The sequence below is a fragment of the Tasmannia lanceolata genome, unplaced genomic scaffold, assembly GCF_043159265.1.
Source record: "Tasmannia lanceolata isolate RefF3 unplaced genomic scaffold, GAP_Taslan_0.1 ptg000013l, whole genome shotgun sequence".
Lineage (NCBI taxonomy): Eukaryota > Viridiplantae > Streptophyta > Magnoliopsida > Canellales > Winteraceae > Tasmannia > Tasmannia lanceolata.
This window is the reverse complement of record NW_027518690.1, coordinates 9110035-9134029: the sequence shown is the minus strand read 5'-3', so window position 1 is coordinate 9134029 and position 23995 is coordinate 9110035. Positions and strand designations below refer to the sequence as shown.

Below are 23995 nucleotides of genomic sequence, written 5' to 3'. Positions count from 1 at the left end.
AAGATAATTGTATCAGGGAACATGAGAAGAAATAAGCTAACCAAATAAACCCCTATGAATGAGAAAAAAAATATTGACATAACCATATTCCATTATATACACAAACCTAATTAGGCTTTTAATGCTTAAATAACTGCCAAGGGAGTCAATATAGTTCTCTAGAAGCAACTACATTAGTATAATATTATTATCTAAACATAACCACTTACATCAAGAAATGAATCCTACAATCTGTGCATGTAATCACACCAACTCACTCTTTATAACCAAATAGATCAGGAGTAACCTCAATGACAACAGATAGATCGGTACACTTATCAAAACAGGGTAATCCCATGAGGCTTTAGCAAAGGAATAATTGAGCACGTTATTTAAGGAGCCATGTTACCATAACAAACATTGAGATGCTATAACCTTAGCATAACTTGGGACAACGTAAGAGAATAGAATAACAACTGTGTCACCTAAAAGAATGTCTAGAAAACATAATCCAAACCCTTTTGAGTTAATTGATACGGAACATTTTGAAAATAATGCATATATTCTGTTAACTGAACCTGACACAAGTGTCTAATGAAAAAAGATGCGTATATCACATGAAAGCTTCAAATACACATATATCAGTAGGAACTCTAAAAACATAGGAATTAATGACCACTAGCCATGTATTAAAGATAAACTATAAGAAGCTAAATTACAGGTGAGTTAAATGATTGTCCTAAAGACAATGACCTGAATAATAGACGTAAAACATATGTATTCATCCACTTATGCAATAGTCATTTGAAAATACAGATGATCCATAAGCTTGGGGGCTTTAAAACCTTCCTAAAAAAATCAGAATTTAAACCAAAGAAGCAGGTGAATCTAAGGGTTATATAGGAAAATGAACTAAAGGACAAACAAAATGTTCCTTTTCTTCTTCTTTTTTAAACACAGACACCAAAACATTGGATCAATAGAAATTTGAACAAATTAGACTCATCATGAATTCCCTAAAGAAATCAGTAATGTGTAATACTAATGGAAGTATTCGAAGTGTCTCTGTGCATCTATGATACATGCAGCTGAAATGACAGAAGCAACTCAATTTAATGCATTCCTCAAGGAATAGTATGATTAATGTAACCTCAATTTAATGCATTCCTCAATTTAATCCAAGCCCTCAACCCGAACCCGAAGTCAACCCAAACCCGAACCCGAACCCGACCCGAACTCAACCCAACCCGACTTTTTCCCGGGTTGAACCCAACGGGTTTGGGTTGAGCCCACCCAAGTTGCACCCATAATTACACTATACAACAACCTACACTCGTTCGCTAGGCAGACCCCGACGGATTTTAATGAAATATTAGAGGGACCTACCTAGGATCCTAACATACCACAAGATGAAATTTGGGACACTAATACACTAGTTTAAAATGTTTTCATTTAAAAACAAAAATTTAGGGTTCGGTAAAAATTGGGTGTCTACAATAGGGCATGGGTTTCGACCATCATGCTAGTGCCTACTTCATAATAGAATGAGAATGAAAGAAGGATTTTAGCTCTGTGATTGAGGATGACTCCCCATCTCTCGCAACTTGGTAAAATAGTATTTCATGGAAAAAAATTCATGATTGCCAAAAACAGCCCAAGTTGAATATTTTTCTTTCATATTTTGGTCTTATGGCATTTGAGTGACTCCAAATATTTTTTTTGGCCAGGGATTTCAAAGATCATGCGGACAATATTCCTTATGAGTCCCACCTCGCAGGTATCCAGTAATGGTTGCGACGGCAATAATTATGTTTTTGGGGGTGTTCTTTATCTACTTTGCCGCTAAGTATCGGGATCGACTCGTGGGTGCCTATAAGGTGATAAAATTGCCCACGATCCAGTATTCAATTGTAACAGTGCGAGAAGTTGAGTGTTTAATTTATTTAGATAAATTTGAAGAAATACGGAAATAAAGATGGTAAATCTATTATATACTTTAAGTTAAGTTGTTTGATTTTGAAGGTCATTCAATTTTTGTTAGAGTCATCCAAGAAGACAAGAACATCATCCTCCCTTTGCAACTTGTAAATTTGATTTGTTATTTTAGCTTATTCAATTTACGTCATGGGCCTCCAAGAAGACATGCATCTCAGGATCTTCAATTTGTGTTATGGTCACGTCTACACTATATGGAAATCCCTACACGTTCTAGAAACTTGAAAAATATTTTCAATGAATAGATCATTTTAATACATTTGGGAGAAAAAAAAAAGTGAAATAGAAAATTGGGTATATGTGAATACTATTAAAAAACCCCATGTGTTGCACAGGACAATAGAGAAAAAGATAAGATAATTGTTAATTTGAAGAAGCATTAAAATTATTGACGATAGAGAAATGAAAACCTGTCTTAATTACATATTTATTAAAACCTGGTAAAATAGAAAAATAAAGCAATATTGGGCATTGGTTGTAATCTAACTACGATATATAAAGGCGGAAACGTGGGTTAAGTTCTTCCACCCTTTGCCAAAAATCCCATCTATATCCCACCTGTATTATGCCTATTCTCTTTATTAATAAGTTATGATATTAACTACTTTCTTTAGGGTAAAATCGTAATCTAAATCTAACATAGGAAAAGTACCGACACAGACAGTGACGAAAAAAAATACCAAGAAGAGGTAAAGACATATGACAATGACGAAACAACTACATTATATTACTCATGCAGGATACTTGCAAAATATTGACGGATTCCGGGCACCTCAAGAGGAACAACAATTATGGAAATAAAGATGGTAAATCTATTCTTCTACCATGTTCTCTCCTGAGGTACCTCCACACGTAGATCTTATAGATCTGGAATGAAGCCCTCTAGACCTTGTTGAAATTTGCATATCCGGTTGCTATTCCAGATAAGATCAGCAATATCAATGATCGTTGTGTCCTTGTTCATCGCTGAAATATGATTGAATGTTTCTCGTTTTCCATGCTTCTCACACAAACCCTAGAAATCTTAAGCTTCTTCTCCTCCACTAAGTTGTAAGGACATTTTATTTTCCTTCATCTTTCTTTTCTTTTTCTCAAAAGTTGCAGAGCCTTAATCTGGGAAAATTTCAAACTAGAAATCTATGCTCATTATAGACATTTCTATGTTAGGAAGTTAGAATATTGGATGAGATAATTGATTCTAAGGGAAACCGATTTTATCTATTTTTATTTCAAACTTAAAGCGAAAAAGTCGAAACGAAATTTTGGCGTTTCCCGCAAGAAATGAAATCGCAATATCGAGGTCATACCTTCTTCCATCGAACCTTGCTCTTCTCCCAAATCAAATATTCTCCAAAGGGAGACGAGATGAAGAACGAGGACAAATGGCTTGCAATTCAAGCTAAAACTTCCTTCTTGAATTGAATAAAGAAAAAGACAAAATTTCCCTCCAAAGTCTTTTTTTACTCTTCTTGCTTGCCTTAATAATTATTGATTTCTCCACAATTATTAATTAAAATGGGTTTTTTGTTTTTGGCAGCAGAACCCATGGAATAAATCTATGTAGCAACCTCATTCTCGCTTTGTGCCTACATAGCAATTCCATCGAGTGGTAGACTTATTTTCTAATACTCAATGTGCTCTAATATTTTATATAAAATGATGACACTGGCAATATAAAATATAAGAGCCCTAGGGTGTGGCAACCGTTAAAGAATTAACTTAGTTTCTACCCGGGGCCACAACCTTTAGTGTAAAAAGTGAATCATAAATACATTATTACTATAGGGCTTGCCCAACGAAGAAAAGGGGGGCGAATTTATTCCCTCCCTTTTTTATTATGTTGTATACTTTTCTTCCATTAAATGTATCCATATCCATTCTGATAGTACTTAATGGATATGGATATGGATACATTTAATGGAAGATAAGCACCTGCGTCACCTTTCACAACTCTTTCCCCACGTAAGCCGTAATAGTAATTGAGAAATCTCTCCTGAAGATTTACTTTCCTAAATAAGCCTTACTCTTAAATCCTCACAGCACCAAATACCTACTAAATTATATAAACAAAAAGGTTGGGAGGAATTCCATTGAGAAAAATAGGGATTTTGTTCTTTGTGAGAGGAGTTTCTTAATAGTTAGGGTATGGGTTTCAAGGAAATGTTGCAGCTCATTTTTCTATTTTCTTTTGTTCTCATTGGCTATGGAGTGGAAGGAGGAAGAAATAGCTCATCTAAAGTAGCAGTGAAGACTATTAAGGTTTGGTTAATATTTTCTTTGCTTTTGGGATAGCTAAGAAAAACCATCCCATGGTTATCTAAACCGTTCATCTGGTAGTTGATATATATATATATATATATATATATATATATATATATATATATATATATATATATATATATATATATATATATATATATATATATATATATATGAAAAGGTTTCTGAGCTCGAGCTCAGAAATCACCACTCCCATAGTTGTTTGACTTATCCAACCCATTCATTTTATAGGTTATGATTATGGTTATGGTTATGGTTAACATTATGATTTGTGGTGGTTTAGAATGGATAGCTAGAAAATGGGCTTCTATAGATTGAATGGTTAGGATTGTGGTATGTAGATGGTTTGTTAGGAACACCTTATCTATGTGAGGTCCTATAGAATGAATGGGTTGGATGACTGAAATAACATGGAGATGGTGGATTTATAGAGCTCTAGCTTAGGCTGAGCTAGAGCTCAGAAATCTCGCCCTTATATATATATATATATATATATATATGAGGAAAGTGGAGCTACACCGCCAGCTTAAAATACAATGGGCCCACATTGTTTTGGTGATCCAAAGAATTCATTTGATTGGCCCTCACATAGATAGGGTGTCCACCAAAAATCAACTCCATAGGATCATCCCAACCCTACGATTTGTGGAGGCAAAAATGAACGTGTAAAAACCTTCACAAATTTGTCCATTTTTGCCTACACCGTTTGAAGGGTTGGGATGATCCTATGGAGCTGATTTTTGGTGGACACCCTATCTATGTGAGAGCCAATCAAATGAATGGTTTGGATCACCAAAACAATGTGGGCCCATTGTATTTTAAGCCGGCGGTGTAGCTTCTCTCTCTCTCTCTCTCTCTCTCTCTCTCTCTCTCTCTCTCTATATATATATATATATATATATATATATATATATATATATATATAGAGAGAGAGAGAGAGAGAGATTGTATTGGTACAATGATATCGAAATTGATGGATATTTGTATTTTTTTCAGGCTGAATATGGGCAGATCTTTGATTGTGTTGATATCAACAAACAACCTGCTTTTGATCATCCGTTATTAAGGAATCATAAGATCAAGGTCGTTTCTTATATTTTTTTGTAGTTTTTGTTTTACAGTTTCAAGTGATATGTTATATGTGAGACTAGGTGTTCATTTCCAAATAGAACATATTCTTTCATTACAATGTAAATATAGGGATGAAAATTTTACATTGCGATGCAGATGAGTCCAAGTTCTCTTCCAAAAGTGATTGAGGTCAAAGAACATTCTTCAATAGCCGTATCTTTAGGGATAGAGCTCATGGACGGAGGGTGCCCTCTAGGAACAGTTCCTATCAGAAGGATTGAAAAGGAAGCCCTAACTAGGGCTAAATCTGCCACAAATTTTGGAAAACGATATTCTTCAAATGCTGAGACTCTTTCAAATGATCAACCCAATAATCGTGTACGTCACATTTCGTCTCATATAATTTTATTATAAACTTTTTTATGAATCGGATAATTTGTTTTTATGAGAGTTCAATCATTATTCAAATAATTGGAAACATGATTTGGAATTGAGGTAAGTATGTGTGGCCTACTCGCTCAATACTCAATATAAACTCGAGTGCATGTTTCTATCAAAGCTTGGATATTTTAAAATTTGTGTACATTTTCTATAAAATCTTATTAAAAATTTGTATGTATTACCCAAGAAAATAAGTGACCTCAATTTTTTTTTAAGTTCAGTCAATATGGATGATTTATAAGTCAACTTTCTGATTCTTCTTACTACATAATAAGTTTCTATTACTTTTGTTGTGAGGAAGATGAACCTATTTCTAGAAAATTTAGCTGCTAGAAAGACACGGATGCAAGCCTCCCCTAGGCTTCTTGGACTAAGGATCGGGAGAGTGATAGACACACACTCAATCGCTCAATAATTTGGATATAGGGAAGCAGATTTGCGCAAGTTCAGTAAAATTAGCTTATCTCCTTCGATATGGGTTGGAATGACCTGATTCCAAAGCCAAAATTTCAAGGACTCAAAGATCAATAACTTTGGTGAAGAAACTTTTCTCAGAAAAGAACTGCAAATTACTCGAAAGTATGCTGGAAGTGGGATGTCTAGCAAAGATTACATTCAGGGTAAAGATAACAACTTCAATGCATACTCTTCTAGGTTGCCAAGGAAGAGTGGTAACATCAATTCTTCTAGATTGATGGTTACAACTCTTCAAGGATACAAACAATAGGGGAAAGCTCCTAATCTTCAAGGAAGGAGTGAAACTCTTCTAGGTTTCAAGGTTGAACTCTACAAGGTTCAAGGGAAAATGCTCCTGGCAAATTTTCATCAATATTCAGCTAAAAACATCACTACAGATGTTTGCTGGACTTTTATAGAGAAAATACAATAGAAAAGACATTCAAGATAGCCCACTAACTATTTTAGGGACTTACGTTCATCATTAATAGCTTAGGAATTCAAAACACATTAATTAGTCAAAGTCCTACAGAAACAATCTACTAAAATGGTCATAACTTTCCAACTACTTGGCCAAATGAAGACCATAAATATCCGTCGGAAACATAACTCAAAGATCTACAACTTCTTAGTTTAACATTTTCCATGACTCATCCATCTAAGGTCTAAATTCGTGCTTCAAAACCGACCAGAATCATTATGACGAGAATGCAACTAGATGAGGCCCGAATTAGCATGTCCATGATCTTGGGCTTGAGATGGCCTTTATGCTTGGTGGATTCAACTTGGGCTTGGTCCTTATGTTGGGCTTGAACGCGGGCCGATCTTCTCACTTGCTTGGGATGGTTCATGTGAGCTTCAAATTTCTCAGCCGCATGGGTGTGGGCTGCATCAGACACCCTTATTTCATTTAGTTCTATAACACTCCTCCCTTTTGCACAAATAAAATTCAATGAAATTCAATAAGAAGTTTTCAATGACAAGAATATCCTTTTTCTTTATTAAATGAAAAATATAGTCATATTTTAATAAATGTGGAAACATTAAGATGATTGTTTTGCTTAATCCTAAAACAAACATGTGTAGTATATAGATTATTTTATTATATATTGCCTCTGTGTATAAAAAAAGGTTATTGACTCACAAATTTTATTTATTACTCACAGTTTGCAACGCAAACGTCATACAAGGGAAAATTTTACGGAACAAGAGCAGACCTCAATGTATGGGAGCCAACAGTTATAGGCAACCAAACTAGTTATTCTTATATGGCTGTTACAGATGTGTTGCAGGTTGGAATATTGGTTGGATGGTCGGTAAGTTATCTAATTCAACCTTCATCTGCTAATATCTAATACTTGATCTGTGATCTGCATCATTCTCATATGGTCCTTTATGCGTTTGGTTGTTTTCTTAACAAATAACACGACCGATGTTGTGGGATCAATTGCATTAATTAGGTAAGACGACTAATAATATTGTATTCTTATTTTCAAGTTTTTAAAATGTGTAGGTAGATCATAAAATATACAATGACTTTCGCCCTCATTTAAGTTCGACCTGGAAGGTATGCTTGAAAAGTAACTTAATCTTGTGTCATCTAAATTAATATAAATTTGTTATTAGAATGCTACTGATTTCATCTTTGTTTTTTGTTTTTTGTTTTGGTTTACCTACACCATAGAATGATAAAACACAATGCAAAGATATTCTCTGCCCAGGTTTCGTACAAGTTTCTCCGGACATACCGCTAGGAGCTGCTTTTAAAACGATTTCATCCTATAATGGAACCCAATATTCCTTAATACTCGCTGTATACAAGGTAATTTTGAATTCCTTTACCTTCAATCAGAAAGGATGCATTTTTCTGAAAAAAAATAAGAAGAAGAGCGGGACTTGTAACTAGAGTTAATTGTTAAATTACATATGTTATATTTTTCTTTGGAAAAATATGAGCATGCAGATTTAGGTCTCACTTGATGAAACTATAAGTGTAAGTAGGTATTACTTCTTCAAACATATTTATCTTCTAGGCTTCCCAAAAGATCTCTCTCTCTCTCTCTCTCTCTCTCTCTCTCTCTCTCTCTCTCTCTCTCTCACACACACACACACACCAAAATTCTTATCCTCCAATTTGTTGCCTTTGAAATTTATCAGGAAAGGCTACAAAAATTTAAATAGAATTGTCCCATGTGTTGGCTTTTTGTATTTGACCCATACATAGCAAGCACTTACACATCACAAGATTCCCAAACTTGTACATTTTCCCTCTCATATTTCCTTTAGAAAAAATGAGTACATGCAACATCATATAATTGCCCCTTTATGCTGTAAGAAGGAATTGATTCTACGGGCCCACCCACTTGACATGTCAGTATAACTATTACTCTTGGTTACTTATATCTCACAAGACACTGTGGTATCGTGCAACCTGATCGTCCCTCTATATGCGCCATCTCCCATGTTGTTTGACTCATCAAACATGTTCATTCTATAGGACCCAAAGAAGGTAAGGTGTCCCTATGAAATAGTTTCCATAGGATCGTGGTATCTGTTGATTTCTAGATCGAGTTTTAGAATGGACAGCTAGAAAGTGGGCTTCTACCGATCGAGTGGTTAGGATGATTGTATGGAGATGGGTTGTTAGGAACACCCTATCTATAGTGGCTTGCTCAGGCTAAGCCATAGCGAGGTTCTATGGAATGAATGGGTTGGACGAGTCCAACAACATGGAGATGGTGTGTTTATAGTGGCTTGCTCAGGCTAAGCCATAGCTCATAAACCTCCCCCCCCCCCCACACACACACACACACACATATATATATATATATATATATAGAGAGAGAGAGAGAGAGAGAGAGAAAAGGGTTCCTGAGGTTAACCTCATATAGCTTATATGAGGTGGCGCTCATAAAACATAAGGAGCCCACATTGTTAGGATGATCCAAAGCATTCCTTTGAAAGGCCCCATCATAGATAGGGTGTGTACAAAAAATCAGCTCCATTGGATCATCCTAACCCATCCAAAAGTGGAGGGAAAAATGGATTGATACTTTTTGCCCATAAATCTACCCATTTTTTCCTCCACTTTTGGAGGGTTAGGATGATCCAATGGAGCTGATTTTTGGTACACACCCTATCTATGATGGGGCCTTGCAAATGAATGGTTTGGATCATCCAAACAAAGTGGGTGCATTATGTTTTATGAGCGCCACCTCATATAAGCTTATATGAGGTTAACCTCAGGAACTCTATTCTCATATATATATATATATATATATATATATATATATATATATATATATATATATATATATATGGAATTTGCTAGTGTCCATCACTGAAGCCATTTCGTGGATGGGCTGTTGCATGTGAGAGCAGCAACTTAGGCTCACTTTTCAGCAGATTTTTCCTTCATTCATGAGGTGGCTGTTTTCAATGCAACACCCCATCCTCAAAATGCCTTCTGTGATGGACGCTAGCAAATCTGTGTGTGTGTGTGCGCGCGCGCGTATGGGAACAACTTAAAGGGATTTTCCACTATTTTAGAGTGAAGGGAGTTGTATCTTGTGAATCATTCCTTCTGACTTTAGATATTGATTCTTTTATTTTAATTACTTTTTTGTTGAATGTTGTATTTAATCGTAGGATCCCGTGACCAAAGATTGGTGGTTATTATTTGGAAACGATAATAAGAAGGTGGGTTACTGGCCAAATGCTCTCTTCTCTTCCACGTTCACTGATCATGCTACTATTGTTCAATGGGGTGGGGGAGTTACCAACGCTGGCATTGAACCATGGCCTCAGATGGGGAGTGGCCATTTTGCAGATGAAGGATTTAAGCATGCAAGTTATGTGGGACAAATGAAGTATATACAGGAAAATGGTGATACTCAAGATGTCGACCATTATCGGCTTTCCAGTGCTGTTGATGCCCCCAAATGCTATACTCTTAAACCCATTGATAGTAAGAGTTATCCTACCGTTCATTCTTTCTTTTTTGGGGGACCAGGGGGAAATTGCTAGAATCAGTTGGATCGCTTCTTTGGAGGACTACCTATGTCCATGTCGGTATTTATACTTATGTACTCCAGACATTTTAAGCAAATAATAACATGAGTTTAGTTACTATACTCGTACTTGCTTATATATTTTAAGCAAATAATTTTTCTTCACTTAAATTTCCATTGATGAATCAGTCCATGTTGGTATTTATACTATGTACTCACGACATTTTAAGCAAATAATAACATTTTAAGCAAATACTCTGCCTCGTGTATGCAGTCTAATTAGTTGATTTAAACGTCAACCATAATTTTAGCCAAGTGCTGAATACTTAAATCAAATGATCATAACCCCTTAGATCCACCAACCCTTGTTTAGGGTTCTACCAAGAAAAATCTCTTCTACGAATTTTTGTAGTCCTTTGTCTTAGGTGCGTGGGATGTGCAATTGGGATAGGCCCAAGGGCATGTTGTTACCTGGGGTATGGAGAGCTCAGAAATAAAAATGGGGAAGATAGCAGCTGTAATGGCCTGGATTTTAAAGGCCCAGAGCTCGGCCCGTTAACCGAAATACAACAATGAAGCGGAAATGAAATCCAACATTAAAGTAAAGTCCACCATAAGATAATATAATCATAATCTCAACATGTCCACAGGCAAATATAAAATAAGATAATCCCAAGTCTTACCTAACAAAGAACTAGCTAGAAATTGAAAACAAATGGATAAAAGGAAACTAATCCTAAAATCACTAATCCCAAGACTTACCTAAATTCTCACATGTGCTACGCGTATGTAATCTGGTCCGTTGATATGATACATGTCTGGCCATTTGCCATTTTTGGTTTCATGATTGCTATTTTTACTTCTCTCTCATTGAGGAGACCGAAATCACAGAGAAATTGTAAGTTTTCTTCATTATGCTCATCCCAAATACAGTAAGATGATGCAAGATGATGGTTCTTAGCCTCTTACCACACACCCTTACATGTGCCATGTGTATGTAATCTGGTCCGTTGTTATGAAACATGTCTGGCCCATTTACCATTTGTGGCATCATATTTGCTATTTTTACTTCTTTCTCATTGATCGAGTAGCATCATCTAGTCAATCTGATCCCAATTGAGCAAGACTGCAAGAGGACAATGAAGAAGAGAGTCCACAACTAGAGGAATCAAATAAACCATGGCAGGAAGTTTCCAAGAAAACTAGGCCAAGACGCTCTCAAAGAGCCCAACATACTCCTATCAAATTAGCTGATTATGTGACTCAGGAATATTAAGCATTTCTATCTCTAGGCTTAGTGCTCGCCTATCTTGAATTTTCGATCTCCCTCTCTTTTATGTTACGAGTTAGGGATGGTTTATTGTATCCATAATTGTATCATCTTTCTCTTTATCAAATAAACAAGTAAGGGCCCCAGCAAACCCCAGCTTACCCATCAAAATAATAATAATAATGAAAAAGGAAATTACAGAGAAGTAAGAGTAACTGTTCTCAGTAGCCAGATCGACCAAGCCTTGTTTAGGGTTCTACCAAGAAAAAACAAAATAATCTATTAATTTTTGGGGTCCTTTATCTTAGGCACGGGATGTATGATTGGAATAGGCCCAAGGACATGTGGTTGCCTGACATAAGGGGGAGTGCAAAAAAATGAAGAATATAGCAGCCTTCAACCTATACCAACACAATGAATAAATAAGAAAAATTAAGGAAAACTCAAAATATACTTTAAAAAATATAATTTGGGCATTGTAATTGTAAGTGGACAAAGGAGAGGAGACCAATAACTGGAAATTACTAGAAGCAATAAAATTTACCCAAAATAGTAAATACTTTTTCTTCACTTAAATTTTCATTGATCATATTTCACTTAAATACCAATTTCTTGTTAAACCTACACTCAAAACCAAGATATAAAAAATTTACCACTTCTCTCTCCTCGAGCTATGCACAGCAACTATTTCTTGTTTACGTTCTGACTTTCTCAAACAGAATAAATCAGAGGGTCGGTTCCAAGGATGGGGACGTAGTGGAGCTCGTCGTCATGGAAGATTGTGGAAAAAATTGTAGGGAATCTAACCGGGTAGAACTCAACCCTAAAAACTAGGTGTTAGAGGGAGGGTGCCCAATCCCTTATAACCCATCCCCATCCATTTGACTTATCCGATTTGGGACTATTTGCTTTTGAATGGAACCCCAATAATCTCCCCCTCTACGTAGAAGCAACGTGGACAATCTCGCCCCTCCACGCGGTGACAACGTGGGAACCATGAGATACTACACTGGGGTTTCCGAGATCTTCTCCGAGGACATTCCCTCTGACACCATTTGCTAGGGAATTTAACCAAGTAGAACTCACCCCTAAAAGCTAGTTGTTGGAGGGAGGGTGCCCATTCCCTTATAACCCATCCCCAGCCATTTCACTTATCCGATGTGGGACTATTTGCTTTTGCGTGGAACTCCAACAAAAATTTGGCCAGTGAAAACAATCCTAATATCCTTAATATGTATTTTTCACTTATCTTAAACTTAAGCCCTAATTGTATACCATGAAAGTCGGACCTAGGACACTCTGATGGACAGTTCGAGTGAAGATAGATCATGACCCAGACATAGAAAATAGGATCCGATAAGGGATCTGAACAGATCATCGTGACCAAGGCATAGGTAGATCTGATTCGAAGTTGATCCATTGACACTCTAATAGTAGAAGAATTTTTTATGGGATACTTCTCTGATCAAGTTGTTTCAACTAGGTATGTATATATGTTCAAAAATTTTCCAAGAATTTTTACCTGACTCTATTATAAAGAATACATCATATAACTGATTACTAAGAAAGTCATCTCTTTTTCTCTTCTCTGGTCTCAATTTGGTTTTGTTTGCCGCTTCGTTTTGGGCAATGGAAAGCATCGTTTTGGTGTTCTGGCTACTTCCACGATTTGTTTTAGAAAAGATGATATAAGGAGAACTTTTTTTAAAAATCTAAAAATGTTGCTCGAAACATATAAGAAATCGTTATATGAACCAAAATTAATAGAAGCACATTCTATTACTAAAAACATTAAATTTATTACAAATATCAATAAAAGAAAGAAAATTAATAGGGTTTAGATGGGTTTATATAGGGGTTTTAATGTTTGGGGGAAGGGGGTGTAGATGAAAAATATCCTTCTAACAATTTTAATACAATAAAAAAAGGGCTTAAATGGGTCGAAACATAACGAAATTCTTGCCAAAACGGAATAGAGAGTGTTTTTGTTCCATTTTTCAGAATGGAACAAAATGTTTTAGCAAAAATGAAATGAAATTGACACCTTAGGTCCCCCTGGTTTTTCCGCTTGTTCTATTAGGCTTTGATCGAATCACATGTAGTCTAAATTTTAAAATGGGGAGATGAAAAATATCCTTCTAACAATTTTAATACAGTAAAAAAAGGAGCTGAAATGGGTTGAAACGTAACAAAATTCTGCCCAAAATGGAATAGCGTGTTTCTGTTCCATTTTTGAGAATGGAACGAAATGTTTCAGCCAAAATGAAATGAAATTGACACCTTAGGTCCCCGTGGTTTTTCCTCTTGTTCTATTAGGCTTTGATCGAATCACATGTAGTCTAAATTTTAAAAGTTTAACAAGAATCACACATTTTATTACCATCTGATAAAATTTGATCCATCAAATTGTTTAGGTCTTGGTTTATGACTACATTAATTTTGTGACTTTATAGGTTATGTTTGGCAACCATGAATTATTTTTTTCATGATAAATTAGTTTCTCAAGAGGTGAGACGAGGGTAGGCCTGGTGGGAGAAGGAGAACTAGTAGAGGTGAAAAGTGGCTAAAAAATAAGGAAAATAATCTATCATGTTTTGGGTGGATTTTTTGTTTCCGTGTGGGGGGATGAGAAGTACCCTTCTAACAATTTTAATAGAGTGAAAAAGGGCTGAAATGGGTCGAAACGTATGAAATTCGGGCCAAAACGGAAAAGATAGTGTTTTTGTTCCATATTTCAGAATGGAACGAAATGTTTCAGCCAAAATGAAATGAAATTACACCTTAGGTCCCCGTGGTTTTTCCTCTTGTTCTATTAGGCTTTGATCGAAACACATGTAGTCTAAATTTTAAAAGTTTAACAAGAATCACGCATTTTATTACCATCTGATAAAATTTGATCCATCAAATTCTTCAGGTCATGGTTACTACGGTAATTTTGTGAATTTATGGGTCATGTTTGGCAAGATTTCAAACTCTTGCCTTACCCTGGGAAGATTTCCATAGCTAGTAAGCAAATTTCACCTGATGGAGAATTCTAAGCAAAAACCAGATGAAAGGGTGCCCCCATGCATTGGTTGCTATCACCGATATGCGTTTATTGCTCTTTGAGTTTTAGATTTTTCATTTATGTTATAAATAAAATACAATTTGGTGATAGCAACCAAGGTTTTAAATTTCGGTTTCGGGGGTAATTTCGAACCAAGCCGAAACCAAAACTTTTGCCGAAATCCCGAAATTTCAGGTGAATTTGGTAAAGACAAAGGAAATCAAATCCCCTTTTTTGGGCCAAAATTTCAGTAATTCCAGCTGAAATTTAGGAAAGGATTAAAAAAATAATATAGTTTTTTAAATTTCGTAGAAATTGATGAAATTTCTGAAATTTTGGCCAAAATTTGGGACATTTCGCCGATTTCAGTTTCGGAACGTTTCGGTTTTGGGTTCAAGTTATTTAAAAGTACGGGTCGACTAGTGAATAACCTTGCCGGACAGCGAAGTAATCGCTTAACGCACGGCGGTAAATTTAATAACGTTGCAGTTTCCGTTCATTGGCAACGACGGGTGGAGGAACATTGCAAGTATATTCTTAATAACATTGTTGTTTCTGAGTTTAGGGTTTCCATTCGTTGGAACGACAGGCCGACACGATATATTGTTAATAACGTTGTCGTTTATGAGTTTAGGGTTTCCGTTCGTCGGTAATGACCGGCTGAGGAATGTTGCTGGTATATTCTTAATAGCGTTGTTGTTTCTGAGTTTAGGGTTTTCGTTTGTTGGCAACGATTGGCCGAGAAACGTTGCTGGTATATTCTTAGTAATGTTGTCGTTTCTGAGTTTACGTTCATTGGTAACGACGGGCCTATGCAGTGTAGAAGCTTAAATGGATCTGTTTGATAGAGAGGTTGCTAATAGGGTTTCCTTGATAACGTGGCAGTTTGTAATAATGTGAGGGTGAGGGTTAGAAGCTTAAATGGATCTGTAAGAGAGAGAGGTTGCTAATAGGGTTTCCTTGATAATGTGGTAGTTCGTAATAACGTGAGGGTGAGGGTGCTTAATAATAGGATTTCCTTGATAACATGGCCGGTATACTAATATAAAATTTCAGGAGAGAAAGGGACTTAAGAAATAATTAAATATTCAAATCTAGAAAGAGAATAATTGATGTTGGACTCTAATGGTGTCAGGAAGGGCTATAGGGTCTTTTGCCCTCTACCTTTTTAAGATTGGTGCGTCTTTTGATGATATGAGCAAAGGTGCCCTTTTCACATAGATAAGTTTTGCAGCTATCCACTTTCCGTATTTTTCTCAAAGCTAGCCATTAAGGGGAGGGTGCCCGAATCCTTTTAAGCCCATCCACTTCCACTCACTTATCCGATGTGGATTAATTTCTTTCAAGTGAAACCCCCCAACAATCTCCACCTCCACGTGGAAGCACCGTGGACAATCTCGCCCCTCCATGCGGAGGCAAGGTGGGAACTACAAGATCTCCCCCAAGGGATTTTTCCGTGCTCGATGGCTTACCAGGGTTACCGAGATCTTCCCCGAGGGATATTTCCATCCTCGGAGTCTACACCGGGGTTACCACGTATCTGGCTCTGATACCACTGTCTTGGAGCTTGCTTCAGCCCATACAAACTCTTCTTCAACCTACAAACAATGTGATGTTTGCCCTTTACATGAAGTCCTTCTGGCTGTTTCATGTAGATTTCTTCAATCAAGTCTCCATGTAGGAAAGTTGTCTTGACATCTAGTGGTTCAATTTCTAAGTCTAGACTAGCAGCTAGACTTAGGATAGTGCGAATAGAGGACATATTCACCACGGGAGAAAAGATTTCATCAAAATCAATACCTTTTTCCTGCCTAAATCCTTTCACAACTTGCCTTGCTTTCTACTTCATATTCTTCTTGTCATCTTGATTATTCACTTTGAATACCCACTTGTTCTTCAAAGCTTTTCGACTCTTTGCAATTCAACCAACTCATGGGTTTTGTTCTTATGCAAGGAATTGATCCCTTTTTGCTTAGCCTTCTGCCACTGTTCCTTATGCTTATGTGTCATAGCTTCTTTGAAGTTTTCAGGTTTAGCTTATGTGAGAATCACATACTCTGATGATGGATATCTTGTTGACGCCTTTCTTTCCCTTTCTATGAGAGACATATCTTGATGATGGACATCGCGACTTCTATGCAACTTCTTGGCCTTGGGATCCCACAACTTGTACCCAAATTCATCATCACCATAACCCAAAAATACACATTAGGTTGCCTTGTCATCCAGCTTGCTTCGATTCTCCTTAGGTACACGCATAAAGGCCTTGCATCCAAACACTCGTAAGTGTAAGTAGGACACATCTTTGTCTGCCCATACTCTTTCTAGCACCTCTCCTTCTAATGGCGATGAAGGAGATCGATTTATCAAGTAGCACGTTGTACACATGGCTTCACCTCAAAACTCCTTAGGTAGCCCAACAGATGAAAGCATACTTCTAATTCTATCCACTATTGTGTGGTTCATTCTTTCTGCAACACTATTGTGCTGTGGCGTGTAAGGGACGGTCTTCTCATGTCTAATGCCATGCTTCACACAATAATCCTTGTACTTTCTTGAGGTGTACTCGCCGCCATTATCCGAGCAGAGACATTTCAATGCCTTCGACGTTTGCCCCTCAACCATAACATGAAACCTCTGAAAGATTTCAAACACTTAATCTTTGTTATTCATAGCATAGGTCAAAACTTTCCTGGATGCATCATAAAAAAAAAGAAACAAAATACAATGCACCACTAAGAGTTTTCACAGTCATAGGGCCACATACATCAGAATAAACTAAATCAAGGATGCTAGTTTTCTGGTTAGCATTAGAATACAAAAGAAACCCTGTATTCTTTTTCTTAATAAAGCTTGTAAAGTTTGTTATAATTCTAAGAAAGGGCTTTGTTAGGCAATTTCGGGAAATCCATTTTGCATAAGAGAACAACAACCTCGGATGAATTAATAAACAAGACAAATTCTGCCAAAAAGTTAGTCTATGTGGGTTTTCTCTGGTGCAAAAGTAAGCCCCCAAAAGGCATTCCACTAAATTGCCGTGCAAATTCTCTAAACAACCTATTTAAAAGTGCGAATAGTGGGGTATTATTACTGAAACCAAGGAGTGGGAATAGGCTTCCTTAATTATTTAAACTAGTATCCAGTTTCCCACTTTTGGTGCCAGTGAGAAAATCTCAAAGCATTTTGCAACTAAAGGCATATGATTTTTCCGAGTACCTAAAATAGAACCATTAATTGCTTAATAGATCATTCACGATGTTGAATTTGATTGCTAACCACCTGGTTATCTAACGTCAGATAAACTGTCAAGATCCTTTACATATTGGGTCCACTATGTAATAGTGAGCATAGCTTCATATAGAAGCTCCAGATCATGTTGATGTGTCTCCATCGAAGCTCTCCCATTTCCACTGCAATTAAAACAAAACGATAGAGGAGGAAGAAGAGAGTGCAATGTTTGAAAATGATGCAAAACAGAAGAAAGAAAATGTGGAAATAAGAAATATTATAAAGGGGGGCAGAAGAGAGCGGGATAGACTAGAAGAGAGAGAAGAAGAAGAAGAAGAGGAAGAAGAATTCACGAGGTATGTTTTACTTATTGTTGGATTGTAAGGGCCATTTGTCTTATCATACTTGGTCCATGAACAAAGTCATAAGGTATGTTTTACTTTTTTTCCTATAGTTTTATTTCTATTGACATTTCTTAAATTTTCCTCTTTGCTACTTGAAAGAAAAAGAGGTCTGTGCTGCTATAAGGCCTCTAAACTCCTCCCTCAGGACACCATTACGTTTCCATGGGGACGGGGCAGCCCGACTTCCATAGGTCCTTGGTTCGACCTCCTAATGAGGCGAAGCGGTAGCGCAGCTCAGGTGGTGATGCAAGTGAGCTGTGAGTGTAGTAGCCCCCTCTTGGGCACTGTTTGTTTGGTATTTTGACAACCGATTGGTCATACAGTATTTGAGTGACTCCAAATATTGTTTTTTTTTTAGGAAAATTCCTTTTGAGTACCACCTCCTAAGCATCCCAGTAATGGTTGCGACCGCAATAATTATGTTTTTTGGGGTGTTCCTTAGTCTACTTTGCCGCTAAGTATCGGGATTGACTCATTAGTGCCTACAAGGTGATAAAATTGCCCACGATCCAGTATTCAGCAGTAACAGTGCGAGAAGTCGAGTGTTCAATTTGTTTGGAGAATTATGAAGAAATTCACAGGAAATAAAGATGGTGATTCTATTATATACTTCAAGTTAAGCTGTTTGATTTTGAAGGTCATTCAATTTTTGTTAGGGTCGTCCACGAAGACAAGAACATCATCCTCTCTTTGCAACTTGTAAATTTGATTTATTTTTTTAGCTTATTCAATTTAGGTCTTGGGCCATCCAAGAAGACAGGCATCTCAGGATCTTCAATTTGTGTTATGGTCACGTCTACACTATATGGAAATCCATGCACGTCCTAGAAACATGAAAAATATTTTCAATGAATAGATCATTTTAATACATTTGGGATTTCGGCACATTTTATTGCATCTGAAAATATTAACATATACTAATACTTATTACTATATTGAACAGCATTACAAACAGCACATTTTATTGCATCTGAAAATATATAAGGGATGAGTTTCAACTGAGGAAACTGAGCTGGGAAAAGAAACTTCTATGTCATGTGAAATCATAGAAAAAATAAACTAATAATATTCCAATTTATCTTCTTGTAAATATTAACATATACTAATACTTATTAAAATATGGAACAACATTACAAACAGCACATTTTTCATTGGATATTCTTTTATCAGTTTCACTTGGAATGCCACGATCCATGCATGCAATAAACTTATTTAAAGAAAAAAAACTTATGCAATATGTATCATATGAATATCACATCCCAATGCAACAATATGTACCTAGATGAGCTTAGTCGAGAAAGGTATGAATGCCAATACCCACCATTTGTACTACCTATGGGTGCAACTTGGGTCGGGCTCAACCCGAACCCGACGAGTTGAACCCGATTTTTGTCGGGTTGGGTTGATGCTAGGCCGGGTCGGGTTAGCATTAGGGTTGGGAACCTGAGTTTAATTCTTGTCGGGTTATGGTTGAGGCGTTGGCAACCCAACCCGATAATCAACCCAAGATTTTTTGTCTTTTTATGCTTTTAGTATAAGAATGAACAGTGCCGAAACCGAGTTTAGAAGCTTGATGGAGAAACATTCTGAAATGGACGAGAGGAAGAAGAAAAGAAGTTCTCTCCATCGTGATCAAAGATCATTCACGGCCTTTGATCAATTTCAATGGTGGAGATGAACTAGAGGATAGTAAAAGGTGCGTTAAAGGACTGATGTTGACTTTGTGAAAAAATAAGGAAGCAATTACAAACCCTAAACTGTTGGCGGAGAAGTCGAGGGCTATGTCAATACACGTGGATTTCTACAGATAAAAGATTAGAAACTTTGGTAGTGGTTTTCATAACTCCTTGTGTTTTATTTTTGCTTGGATTTTGCAGCAGCCGTTGGATTTGGTGTTGATCCTCGTGAGGAGTACTCTTTTTATCTAAACCATTTGATTTCTTTAACATGATAGGTTGAAACAAAAGTCTCATTAAGGGCATGAAAAAACACATAAGTCGAGGGCTATGTCTAGTCAAATAAAAAAACACATAACTTGATAGCAGTTTATCCCTCCATCTTGCAGCAGCAACCACATTTGTTGTAATGTGTATCCCGGTTCAGAACATTGTTGTATGGGAGATGATTTTTGGGGACTATTTGTTCTTTGCGAAGTTGCAGAGATTTGATGGATGTTTCTCTTGGAAGGATTGGAAGGATTAAGAAATGCAAGGAGAGGATCTAGTTGGGTCAGGTTGGGTTAGGGTTGAGTTATTCAGGGGGCAGGTTGGGTTCAGGTTGACTCTTGTCGGGTTGAGGGTCGGGTTCGGGTTGAAGTAGGAATGCATCAGGTTGGGTTTGGGTTGGCCTCGACGAGACTCAACCCGGCCCGAGTTACACCCCTAGTACTACCCTTTTTTTACGGCTCATCACGACAGTGGTATAAGGTGTCATGTCAATGTATACTTTCATTTTCCATGGTTTTATTCTGAACTTCGTAAGTTGGGACCCGGCATGCCAATGTATCCTTTCATTTTTTATGGCTGAGGAATCTGTGTTTGTATATTCTATTGGTTCTGACTTGTTATGTCACTATACACAGTGCGTACTTCTGTTGCTGACTTGTATACATAGATTTCCTTATCATGCTGTGTGATGCATGAGTAGTATTACAGTTGTGCATTTGACACTTAGTATACTTTAGTGGGGCCTTCGTGGCTTGTGCAGTATTCTTGGATAACTAGATATTCCAGTGCATGGGTTGCTTTGGGTGGGCTGTTGTAGCTTGTGTGGCATACCCGCATTTAGATGGCTCTATTATGAAGAATACAATAGATAACTGATCTTAAGAGAGTCCACTTTTGCTCTTTTCAGTTATATGAAGAATACAATAGATAACTGGTCTTGATTCTGTTTCATTTCCATTTCATAACATATTAGTAAAATAAAGAAAATTAATAGGGCTAAGATGGGTTTGTATAGGGTTTTTCATGTTTGGGAGGAAAAAAGGCGAAATATCCTTCAAACAATTTTAATACGGTAAAAAAATGGCAACAGGAAGAGTAAAGCAGTAAAAAAACCAAAAAAAGGACTGTTAAGGGGTGAAACTATTATTTATTTATTTTTATTTTGTGAATAAAACAGCTGAAACGGGCCGAAAAGTAATGTAATTCTGGCTGAAACAGAATAGAGAGTATTTTTGTTCCATTTTTCAAACTGGAATGAAATGTTTCAATCAAAATGAAATGAAATTGACACCTTAGGGGATTTTTTTTACTTGTAAAGGACCAAAATGCACTTATCTTTGAAAAGAGGAGAACCGCCTTATGGAAAAGTCCAAAAGACCCGTTAACCTTAGTGATCTAATTTGATTAGGGTGGGTCCCACCAACTCTGTGTAGGGAAAAATTGCCAATGGGGGACATCAAAATACGAGAATTGCCAACGGGAGGCACACTTTTGAAAAATTGTTAGAGGGACGAAATAGGGGTTATCAAGTCTCTAAAAGGGGGTTATGGACCCTCTAAATGGGGTTATCAAACTCTCAAAAGGGGATTATCAACCCTCTTTAACAATTTTTCAAAATTGTGTCCCCCGTTGACAATTCTAGTATTTTGGTGTCCCCAATTGGCAATTTTTCCTTCTATGAAAACCATGCATCGGGTGTGGCCCACCATTTTTGCCTCATGCTTTCGTAGAGTAGGTCCCGCAATCTCCACCGAGTACATGTATATATGGTGGGTCCACAATTTTACACGTCGTTCTTTAGTTTGATGGGGCTGGCCCATTTTTTAACACTGGTGCATGAGAATGTTTGCTTGTAGAGAAATGATATTCCCACACCCTTGATTCAAAACCTATCTTAGACTATCAGTTCTAGAGTCGGATAGAAATATTTATATGAGAGACACTGATCTGTTTCGTAGTCCGAGTTGTCTTTGCCCATTGATTCCCAATTGTAATCTTCTTTGCCCTTATTGGTTCCACATCATTAAGTGTAACTGATTTTACCTTTACAGTTGATTTTAAAAAGTAACCGAAAATGATATGGATCCAATCTAGGGCCCTTTTCTGGCTCCTTATGCAAGGGCGCCCTTGCCTCTATCATTCCTCCATAAGCAAATTCTACCTCTAATACACAGTTGTATACATTATTCAAATCGAAAATGAAATATTTCCTCACCCATGATTCATGGTGGCTCTTTGCCTTTGCTTGAACACTTTTCTCAATAACTTCTATAGTTCGTTATAATTCCAAAAATGCTCTCAAAAGCTGATTTAAAAAGTGCTAAGCAAAGAGTAGGGTGTTATTATTGAAACAATTGAGTGGAAATAGGCTTCCTCGACTATTTAAAGAAGCATTTAGTTTCTCACTTTTGCTGCGGAGTTGCCAGCTTGCCAATGTATTTTTGTAAACAAATGCTTCTATCTATCTATTACTATATAGCAACTGAGAAAATAGTCGATTTTTTTGAATTTTTCGGATGCTCTATCCTTTTCTCTTTCCTGTGCTTTTACCGCCCACCCGAACTCTAAATGAAGAATTCCATTTTTATCCCTCTCCTGGATGAATGGCTGAGGCACATGTTTGCAATCTTAGGATTTCCTCAAACTCTAATTTTTATTTTATTCTGGTACTCTTTTTTTGGCCTTCGATATGAAACATTTATGTGAATACTGTTCTTGCAATCTTATCAAATACACCTTAGCTCTATAAACTAAGTAAATGTCGTCTAATCTACCTCTAGCAAATTGTGTTTAGTATACCTAAGTGCAATTTTATATAATTTGTTCATGTTTTAAACCAATCCGGATGATCTTACAGAGCATGCTTTATATTGATACATTTAATAAAGGGCAGTGATAAAATTACCTCCTTGAAAGAATAGTAACCCCTATTCCTTTCAAGGGTGTGAATTTATCACTGCCCTTAATAAATTACTCTAATTCTCAATCAAAACCCAACTATATGGTGGGCCCAACAACTGAATGTTTTTATCCCTGAACAGTAGGCCCACTATGTCCAAAAAAAATATAAAAAATGCATGCACATGGGCCTACATGCGGAGACCATATAACATGTTTTTATTTTTTATAAAAACATATTTGAGCCCACGTTATTTGAAATCCAAAACGTTTATTTGTTGGGCCCAATGTAAATAGGCCTTCCCTATAAAATCATATTCATAGGATGATCCTAAACCTTCAATCTACAAATAGAAGACATCATATGACATATCAAAGAGTTAGATCATACTACGGAGATGTTTTTAGTAGTTATGCTCAGAGTAAATAGGTCATACCCAAAAATCATCTACATAGGATGATCCTAACCTTTCGATTCGTAGAGAAAAAATTAAAGGAAGCAGCTTACAAACACCTTAGCAATTATCCTTATTTCTTCATGTTATGTATGCATGCATGCGATGTTTCTTTAGACATGAACCCTATTTTCTACCACTAAATGAGCAGAAGGCATTTCTGCCAACCCGATCTATCATTATTATCCTTCCAAAAAAAGAAAAAAAAAGGTTTTCCATCATGATCACTTTTTATGTTTATTATTTGATAGGGACCATCGCAAAAGGCATTTCATGTAGAGGCTGTTGCATGAGAGAGCAAGCACTTCATATGAGGTGGCTACTCTCTCATGAAAAAGCCTGCCTACAAAATGCCTTCTGTGATGGTCCCTAGCATATCCCTCTCACATGAATTAATTGAATGAGACAAACTTTGTTCGATCCTCCAAAAGAAGAAGAACAAGAAGAATGGAGTACATATATCTGCTTCTTTTTCCTTTCTTTTCATTAAATTTTGTTGTATGCGCTATTTTGCTT

The 23995-nt window shown here is 36.7% G+C and overlaps 1 protein-coding gene across 1 annotated transcript; it reads left to right on the top strand.

Annotated features, from left to right (window-relative positions):
- The first annotated feature begins 3937 nt into the window (after window positions 1-3937).
- On the top strand, window positions 3938-10355 carry LOC143890781 (protein neprosin-like). The gene is made up of 7 exons (XM_077395464.1): window positions 3938-4233; window positions 5251-5337; window positions 5482-5703; window positions 7389-7538; window positions 7736-7789; window positions 7907-8044; window positions 9871-10355. Exons 1-7 carry the CDS (start codon window positions 4120-4122, stop codon window positions 10246-10248), a joined length of 1143 nt encoding a protein of 380 aa, XP_077251579.1. The 5' UTR covers window positions 3938-4119; the 3' UTR covers window positions 10249-10355.
- The last annotated feature ends 13640 nt before the right edge of the window (window positions 10356-23995 follow it).

What these genes read in the sequence shown, in the direction of transcription:
- LOC143890781 (XM_077395464.1), top strand. Translation starts at nt 4,120, where the DNA reads ATGGGTTTCAAGGAAATGTTGCAGCTCATTTTTCTATTTTCTTTTGTT. An exon ending in TAAGGAATCATAAGATCAAG is followed by an intron (nt 5,338 to 5,481) that starts GTCGTTTCTTAT and finishes ATTGCGATGCAG; the next exon opens with ATGAGTCCAAGTTCTCTTCC. An exon ending in ATGATCAACCCAATAATCGT is followed by an intron (nt 5,704 to 7,388) that starts GTACGTCACATT and finishes TATTACTCACAG; the next exon opens with TTTGCAACGCAAACGTCATA.